Source organism: Vitis vinifera, chromosome 18 (assembly GCF_030704535.1).
Source record: "Vitis vinifera cultivar Pinot Noir 40024 chromosome 18, ASM3070453v1".
Classification (NCBI taxonomy): domain Eukaryota; kingdom Viridiplantae; phylum Streptophyta; class Magnoliopsida; order Vitales; family Vitaceae; genus Vitis; species Vitis vinifera.
In genome coordinates this window covers 5,527,536-5,536,894 of record NC_081822.1, presented here as the reverse complement: position 1 = coordinate 5,536,894, position 9,359 = coordinate 5,527,536, and the positions used below count along the sequence as shown (strand labels likewise).

Genomic DNA, 9,359 nt, shown 5'->3' with positions numbered 1-9,359 from the left:
AAACTCCAACTCTAACTATAACGAGTTTCAAGATGTTTTTCAAGAATTATATTTTGATCTTGAAAAACTTGGATTCAAAAATATCTCTCTCAAGAAAAAGATTTATTGTCTTCAAAATGAGCTCAATGAGCATAAGGAAAAATTTGAAAATATTGAGAAAACAAAAATATATTTTGAAAAGGAAAATGAGGAGTTAAAAATTCTCAAATGGCCAAAAGACTTTTGATATGATTTTGACAAATCAAATGTGCATTTTTGATAAAAAGGGGCTAGGCTACAAGCCTTTAAAAAATCAATTTTTTTTTTAAGAATTATTTTGTAAAGGAAGCCTCTAGTTTTTCACCTTCAACTATTTGCAATCTTTGTGAAAGATGAGGTCATGTTGATGACATTTGAAAATCTCCTCATGTTCTTCAAAACTCTAAATTATTTTGGATTCCAAAAGAAAAAAAGAAAGACTAACCCTCTATGACCCAAAAATATATGGGTACCAAAGGTTACTTAATCTGTTTTGTAAGGATCCATGCAAAAAGGAGGATATGCTTACCTTGAAAAGAATGCGTTGATGATATTGGTAATGGTATCTTTTCTAAAGCTTAATTTGCAATATCATTTTATCATTTTGCTAACACTTGGTATATTGTTTTGTCAATAATATAACATTTGATATCACTTTGATAAAATTGGTATATATATCTTTAAACCAAGGTTTGGATTAAAAAGAATTTTTTGTAATATACCTAGGTGAAATTGAATGATCATATGCTTAGTTTTATTATTGTTTTTATAATATTATAAAAACAATATTTACTTAGTTTGTCTTTATATTGTTTATACTTCCATATATTTGCCTCTTACATTCACTTAGCTTAAATTTGCAAAAAGAAACCATCACCCTTTTCACCCCCCTTTCCTTTAAGGTGATTTCATAGGTTGGATTAACCTAATTTTTCTAATAGATATATACCCTTTTTAAGGACAATTAAAAAAAAAAAAATTAAAAGACTCATTCCTACCCCCAATAAGACGAAAATGAGGAATGATAATTAAGATCTAGATTTGGGAAGAAAACCTTATACCTAACCCCAAACTCATCCTCGTCCTTGTCCCAATGATATATATATATAGAGAGAGAAAGAAAGTCCCTTGTTAAAAATTCCTTGTTAGGGATAGAGAATTTTCAACTTGACAAGAATTCTCCAGTGTAATGAGATAGAGACTAGGAATAGATTTACAAGAAAAGACATGGACGAAAAAACTCTTTGTGACTCTATCCCATGCCATTTACATTTCTAGCCTTTTGGGCAAACATGTGATAGTATAATTAAAATGTCTTGTATATAAGGAAGAGATTAGTCTAGGTATCCCACCAACTTCATAGGGTAATGTTCAGTCAACTTATGATTTGAAGACTACTACATAAAATGAGACCTTATGAAGGATAAATCTACTAACACATTTTACGACACATAAGATAAGACCTAAGTATTTAACCATAGGACAACTACCTCTTGTGTTTGTAATTGGAGTTCCACGTTATTGTAGTTATAATTTCATGTTATTGTAATCACAATTTCATGTTATTGTAATTTCATTTCCATATTGTTATAACTATAGTTCCCAATTTCACATTGTTTCTAACCACCACCTGAACTTAGAGTCATGTATAAATACTCAAACCATGAATGAAAAGGTCACTTTTTGGCTCCTACATTGTACATGATTATAATGAGATTGAGAGGGTGTTTGAAAAAACTTAATACTTGTTACTTAATAACTTAAATTGATTTGAAGTTAAATTATACTTAAGTTGTTAAATTAAAATTTATTACTTAATTTTATTTCAAGTATCAAGGTTATTTGATAAAATTAACTTAAAACTTATTTTAAATTATCAAATTGACATATTTAACCTCATAAATTATAATTAAGATAGAGGAGGTTGAGTATCAGTGAAGGTCGTAAAGTAGTAAATGATATTATAGACGTAACTATAGTAAATGATGATAAAAATATAAAATGAAATTATGAACTTAAAAATAAGTTAATTATTTTTACTTATTACTTAAAGTTATTTTTTACTTTGAGTTATACCATTGAGTTATTTTACCAACCATACCTAATTTATCTAATAATTTAAATTAAGTTCTTAAGTCACTTTAAGTTATTAAGTTGGTTTACAAAACACCCAAGATTTATTAACCCATTCAATATCAAAATTTACGAGTTATGAACTAACTCATTGTTTTAAATGATTTATCATTAATAACACTTACTAAAAAACTATAATTATACCTAGGAGTCGAATGTAAGTTGAATCATAATATTGCCAGCATGAAATAGTTGTTTTATTGGTCACTTGCATATGAATTGCATCATATGGTCATTTAAACCCATGACAAATAAATTACATATCTCCCTTGTGAAGGTTTAAATTCAACTTGTTTATTAAAGGAGGCAAATAAATTGACATTGATACAATATAATTGTAATTAAATTCAAATATAAGTTCATTAATTTCATTTCATTTTCAAGTTGTGTTGCATCAATAGCTACCACCTCTCCTTGCTATGTTGTGAGTGTGCTTTGACAGGTTACGAAGAGGTCATTAGAGTATTTATTTATTTTCTTGCAAGTCAAATTAAGTTTGGATACATTTTTGTCTTTTAGGTCAATTGAAAACAAAAGGCAGTGGGGACTTTTATACTTTTATATAAATAGTAAATCTTTACTTTCTAAAGATAATGATTTTTAAAATTATTTAAAGTATATAAAAAGGCGAAATATTTACTATCTCAAATTCAAAACTTCTAGTGATAATTTTAAAAAATATAATTTAAGAATTTGTTTGGTAACTATTTTTAAAAATAATTTTGAAAAATAATTTTTGAGAACAGTTTTTGAAAATTATTTTCTAATTTCTGTAGAATAAAAGTGTGTTTGGAAGCCTAAAATATTTTTAACCTATTTTTAATATTTTCAAATATATTTAAAAAATAATTTTTTATATTTAATGCTTTATTTTTAATCATTCTACGTGTTTATATAATTATTTTTTAAAATAATCATTAAAAAAACCAAATGAAAACAACAAAAAATAACCAAAAGATGTTATTTGAAAACACCGTAATATAATTTTTGGTTGCCAAATATATTTTTTATTTTAGAGAACAAACATCTATTCTAAAAACTAGTTCCCAAACAGACCTTAAGACACTGTTTAGTAACTGTTTTTTAAAACAGTTATGAAAAACAGTTTTTTAGAATAGTTTTTGAAAATTATTTTATAATATTTTATAAAAAAATATTTGTTTGAGAATCTGAAATGTTTTAAATTTTTTTTAATATGTTTTAAAAATAATTTTTATATTCAATCATTTATTTTTAATCATTTTATATACTTTTATAATTATTTTTTAAAATAATTATAAGAAAACAAGTGGAAATAAGTAAAAATAGTTAAAAAATATTATTGAAAAATATCTAATTTTTTGTCAACAAAAAATAAAATATAATTTCTAATTACTAAACTTGTTTTCTCGGAGACGAACCACACCCTAACTTTTTGCATTCATTTTCATTTCAAGAAAAAGAATCTGGCGAGGTAGGATGGACAATTCACCTTCGCGGTTAGTCGCCTGGATGTTCTAACTTTTCTAACTATTGGTCATAGGAATCACCACCACTGTCATATCACTTTCATATCAAATTACTATGAAGTGGTAAAGTTGCCTCGTCCAGTTGAACGCCCTAAAAATATAATAATAATAATATAGGGTGGAGAAGTGAAAACGGTGCAAATAATGGGGGAAGAATGTAATTTACAATAAAAATAAGTAGGTTAGTGGTATTTCAAAAGTCGACCGATTTGGGTCCGAACGATATTAGTGAGATTAGTTTGGGGTTTGAGCGAAATATGAAAAAGATATGGAGATGAAGTGAGGTGAGGACATATGCATCGCTGCCGTGTAGCTGGGAGCGATTCCTAGTTACGGAACCCAACCAATGCCGAAGGAGACCAGAAAGTAGCCAAACTCAGACGCCTTACGCCACCAGACAAACTCCAAAACCAAGCACATGGCCTAGAATAATAATAGGAATAATATTATCGATAATTATAATTATAAATATAATTTATTCTAGGGTTTGAAGGGACGCAGGGTGGGTCTGTGTTTGTGATTTTTGGATTGTAGGGCATGGAGGTCGAGGTTTCAGGTTCCAAATCCTCGTCTGGCGATGTTCCCAAGGTGGAAAAGGATCGGGTTCTCGTGAAGAGGAAGACCTTGCAGGCTGTGCTCGAGCAATGTCAAAGAGCTCTCGAATTGCTCGAAAACACTGGTGACGTCCTCGACGGCGATGACGAAGATGATGCCGTTGATGGTGCCGAGGTGGAGGCCGAGGGTGACGGTTCTGCTTCTCCCTGCCGCGACCGGGAGGCCGATGAGGTTTTTAAATTTTGATTTCCCTTGCTTTAGGGTTTTTTTTTTTTTTCTTTCTTCCGTCGGTGAATTGCGGAATTTGATTGGCCGAGTTTCTTTGTTTGAATGTTTTTATCCTCACTGCCGTAGAAACTTAGGAGAATAATTTCGAGTAGTTTGGGTTTTGATTCTTGGATCGAATATGTTTGACATTAAGAAATGGTAAAAGTCTCGATGATATTGTTTCAGTATGGATGCTGGTTACTGATTTGAAGAAGGAAGGAAAGGGGAGTTGTGATGTTAGAATTTGTAAATGGCATGTGATGTTGTCATAGTAAAGACATGCTTGACAGAGCTAGGTTTTTTTAGTAATATTTTATATGTACCAAATTATAGTTGATTCTGAAAGAACACGTTGCAAATATTGACCAAGGCATAGAATTGGCGAAAATTGGCACAGATTTGGAACATACAAATTCGCTAAACAAGAACCAGGAAGATCCACTGTATAAGATGTAACATGTTCAATGTTGTAGATTATGCATAAAGATGAGGTGAAAGCAATCATGTTGGAATAAGGGAAAGCAAAAAATTAGGAATTGCCATCATGTTAAGTGCATTAAATATGAGGTTCAGAGACTTGTTATCAATGAGCATGAGATTAGGAGTAGATTCTTTAATTGTGCATGTTTTCTGGCATCCTAAAGATGCACAGGGAACAACTGGAAACTTTGATTTGACACCCATCAATACAGCATTATTTGGTATAAGTTGCATGATCTACATCAACATAATACTTGTTTTAAGAGAAATGGGCATTGAATCTCCCTTGAATGACATTTCATGCGCCCAGGACCCCAAAAATTAATTTGATACATTCTTTGTATGATGTTTGTAGGTTGCCAATTGCTTGTGCATGAAATTTACATTGAAGAACTAAAACTGTGTAGAAAGACATCATAGTGACTTAAGGTGCAGATTGCATTTAGGACTTCTTGTTCTGTCTCTGCATCGGTCCTGGACCTACCACTTTCTTCTTTGTATGCAAAGAGGGTTCATCATCTCCTAATTTTATCGTCTAGCTCCATGAAATCCTTAAATATTTGCAATTTTGAATGTGTTATACAATTTCAATGGCTCAACTGATTGATGGTAGATGCTTCATTCTGAAAGCTTATCACCTTAAAATTTTAAAATTTTGTGCACCTGTGTGCATTTTTTCCTCTATGCAGTTGTGTGATCTTCTCAAATCTAGATTGGAATGCCCCGATTTCCTCGAAAAGCTCGAGAGTGCCCAGGTTTCAGTTCCACAAAATATTTCTGGTATGGATCCAAAGCTAGGTTCCTATTTGAATTGACTAGAATACAATATTTTGACATGTTTCTTAGTATTTTGGCATGTTTCCTAATGCAGTGCACATACATCTCCCTTTATTTCGTTGAAGTTCGTTGGACAACTTTGAATTTTGGTTTTGGATGACTAAGAACATTATTTTTTCAATGGCACTGACCACCCCTTTCTAACGATGTTTGGTTTTAGTACGATTGCTTACAGAATTTTTGTTTGATAGCCGAAGAAGGCAGCTCTTGGGACATGATCAATGATAATGATCTATGGGAAGGTGGAATTAGTGACCTGGACCAAGAAAATTATGTTCTTGTTAGGCAAGAGGATATAGTGGAGGGCATTGCGTGCTTCATGGCTGCATATCTGTTGTCCCTAAAACAGACTAAGGTATGGGAAATTCTCTGAGTTGATAGTCTTTAAACCTCTTTTGGTCAAGCTTTCCATCGTTTTTTTTATTTGTTGGCTCGATGGAAAAAGCTAGTTACATCCTATTCCTTGTAGTGTGCTTCATATTTGGGGTTGAGTTTTTTGTTCTTAATGCTTCAAAGATATTTTCAATTGCTGCATTAACAAGGATCTTTAAACAATTGGAAAGATTATCGAGCTTTTGTCTCATTGTTTTAATACACTTGCACTCTCCAGATTACACCTCAAATTTGAAAAATTTTTCCTTGTTATTTTCATTAGTTCTGCCTCAGTTTATGTACTTTACCATTTTATTTGAGTTTGATGTATTTGGAGCATAGACAGTCCATTATTTTTCTATCCTTCCAAGCTGTGGGTTGACCTAATAGTTAAGACAAAGAGCCTTGTCCAATGAAGTCTGGTGGTTAAATTCGCTTACTACAATGTCTTGTTGCGCTTCTTTATTCCAATCATCAGTTGGAAGCACAAAACTTAAGTGAATGGGCTTGGAAACTGGGGATCTCCACTAATGATTGATGACATTTGTATGTGCTTATTCTTTCCTGCCTAGTTGATTCATCCATCTAACAACATTTATATTTAAAAAAAAATTCATATTTTTTTAATGGAAGATAAAATTGTGGATTAACTGAAAACTAAACTGAGAAAAATTTCCATGTACATCTGAACACCAGCTATTTGTGATAACTGGAAAATTGAACTGAGAAAAGAATTTAGTTACAACTCATAGTCCATGTCATGGGTGTTTCTATCTTTCTTAACACCCCCTTCTCTCCCCCTTCAATTTTTTTGAGGAGAGGGAGAAAGGTTAACAGAGAGCTTAAAATTCCCATTACTTTCCTCAATTCCGGTGGCACATGTTGCTGAACTTACTTTCTCCTACCTCTCTTCTACAGCTGTAGGCTGTGGTATACCCAAGATGGGGATCCATTTGTTGTTTACTTGAATTTATACAATCAACAAAATTGAGAGAGAGCATATGTCCAAATGATGTGTAGCTGGTGCAACTGAAGATCCTGTATGGGCTACAAGTGTCTATAGCCTAGCAGGTTGAAGCATAGTTTTACACATATTTGTTTATTTTCATTTTCATTCATTTTTATTTAAATATCATCCACCATTTATTGTCCAGTAAGAATTGCTGAAATTTTAACTATACTATTGCACATTGTTTGATGGTCAGGTTTGTCTTCAGGTGCATCTCTTTGCATATCAGAGCCATGTGATGCATCTTTCATGAAAACATTGATGCTATTAGGATGTGTAATGAGTTAATGGTTTCAGCTAAGGGAGACTTGTATGGATCCATGTTCTTACTGGTTGAAACTTGAACTAGTTCACATTTGAGACTAATTGGAACTGTCCTTAGATAGTGTAAATAGAGAAAAACCTGTGAAGCTCTACATCAATTTGGATATAAAAATTTTGGTGATTCAGGAGCCAGGAAGGTTCAAGTGTAACTAAGTGAACGATCAAGAATGAGCCTATGATGGACATGCTATCTTCCTTTGTCAGTGGGTAGATTTTGTTGTTGTCTTATGTTAAGGTTGTGCAGTCTTCTCCAAATACCAAATTACAGTTGTTGCTTCAACTAAAGTAAATTGTTTTTTCACTTGTGTCATGTTACCAAATTTTAAGATTCAAATATATCCCATGAATTCACTGGTTTTACTTGTGAATCTGCCTTGGTACCCTCCCCAAGTTCTTTTTGGAAGCCTAAGAATCTAGCAACCTGAATAAAATGGTGTATGCGCAAATGTACAATTGTTTAAGCTTAGTAAGACATGACCTCTCTGCATGTGCAGTATTTGCCTTTTGATATTAACTGATTGTGGTTTATTTTGCAGGAATTAACTCCTAATCAACTTCAGGAAGGTGAGTTTGGTTACTTTTCCATGCTCTCTCTTAACATTTTTGTAAAAGAAAACCTGTCCACTCTGTTTTCTCATTTGTTTCATTCCATCTAATATTTCTGCATTCATTATAACAAGTTAGCTGTAGAAAATGGATAACAAGAGTTCTGACATTCTTTAATTTTCTGATAGCCCTGAGCAAAACATTCTCTGTAAAAAAGAAAAAGGGAAAGCTTCGGAAGGCATGGGATGGGAGCAAAGTCATTTATAATGTAGCATCCTGGGGGGCAACTGCCATCGGGTAGGTTATTGGATAACTACTTACGATATATTGTGCATCCAAACTTCAAAATCATTAATATGCTTCACCTATGCTTCCGGATTTGGTAACCCTCTTTACAAACCTGTTACAAACAAAGAAAGGAGCAGGGGAAAAAGTTCAAACAATGTTATTATCATTGCAGCCAATCAGGAAAAGTCCAGCTCTAGGTGCTATTAGAGATCTTTATAATCATTCATTCAATAATGTTACGCTTGTCTTTCCTAGCAAAGTTTCCCAAACCCCTTACTTCCATATATTATATTATGTCTCCACTTGTATTTTCTTACACATTTGTGTTGTAGTTCCAGAATTGACTTGTGTGCTTGTGTGCTTGTTTGCTGCTTACAGGATATACCAAAACCCAGCACTACTTAGGGTTGCCTCTGCAGCCTTCTGGACCTCTTGTCGAGTGATATCAAAGCTTTTCTAGTGGCTAGCGGCCTGGGGTGCTTGGAGGAACTTCTGATGCTTTGAGATTGGGTAGTGTGTTTGTGATTGTGCTGTTGATGCCAGCTTTGGAGTTCTGCAAAATGTGTAACATTAATGCCATTCTTTTTGTGGTTATAGATCCGATTTATTGCTATGCTGAAATTTAATCTTGTAAATATTTCTTCATTTGGAATTTCTCCCGTGTGCAGCAACTACAATTGGTTGGGTTCATCTAATTGTGGTGGGGTTTCAGTCTTAATTTTCTTGATAAGGGTACCGTTTGGGATTTCCATGGGATTGATGATTCATTGCAGCCCCGAGCATACACAATCATGGTTATCTGGAAGCAGGACTATGAGATATTGCCCTTTGGAGTATTTTGGCCTGTTGGAATCAAATGTTTTTTAAAAATCCGAATAGGCTAACTTGGGGGTTAAATCAGATAATCGAATGGAACTAGTTCAATACTTATGCAAATCACAGGATCAGAAACCCTAACTACAAATCACTTTATTTGAAGTTAATTTGATGTTATAAGATTATGAGAGGTGTATTTATAGCTT

General features: G+C 32.7%; 1 protein-coding gene across 2 annotated transcripts; it reads left to right on the top strand.

The window, feature by feature from the left end:
* Nucleotides 1-3,885: 3,885 nt before the first annotated feature.
* Nucleotides 3,886-9,055, top strand: LOC100267834 (uncharacterized). 2 transcript variants are annotated; one of them, XM_002285659.5, is made up of 6 exons: nucleotides 3,886-4,445; nucleotides 5,651-5,741; nucleotides 5,990-6,153; nucleotides 8,040-8,067; nucleotides 8,238-8,346; nucleotides 8,716-9,055. In XM_002285659.5, exons 1-6 carry the CDS (start codon nucleotides 4,197-4,199, stop codon nucleotides 8,795-8,797), a joined length of 723 nt encoding a protein of 240 aa, XP_002285695.1. In that variant the 5' UTR covers nucleotides 3,886-4,196; the 3' UTR covers nucleotides 8,798-9,055. The 2 variants fall into 2 exon arrangements, with proteins under 2 accessions (XP_002285695.1, XP_059590415.1); XM_059734432.1 differs by lacking the exon at nucleotides 8,238-8,346 and having other exon boundaries at nucleotides 3,926-4,445.
* The last annotated feature ends 304 nt before the right edge of the window (nucleotides 9,056-9,359 follow it).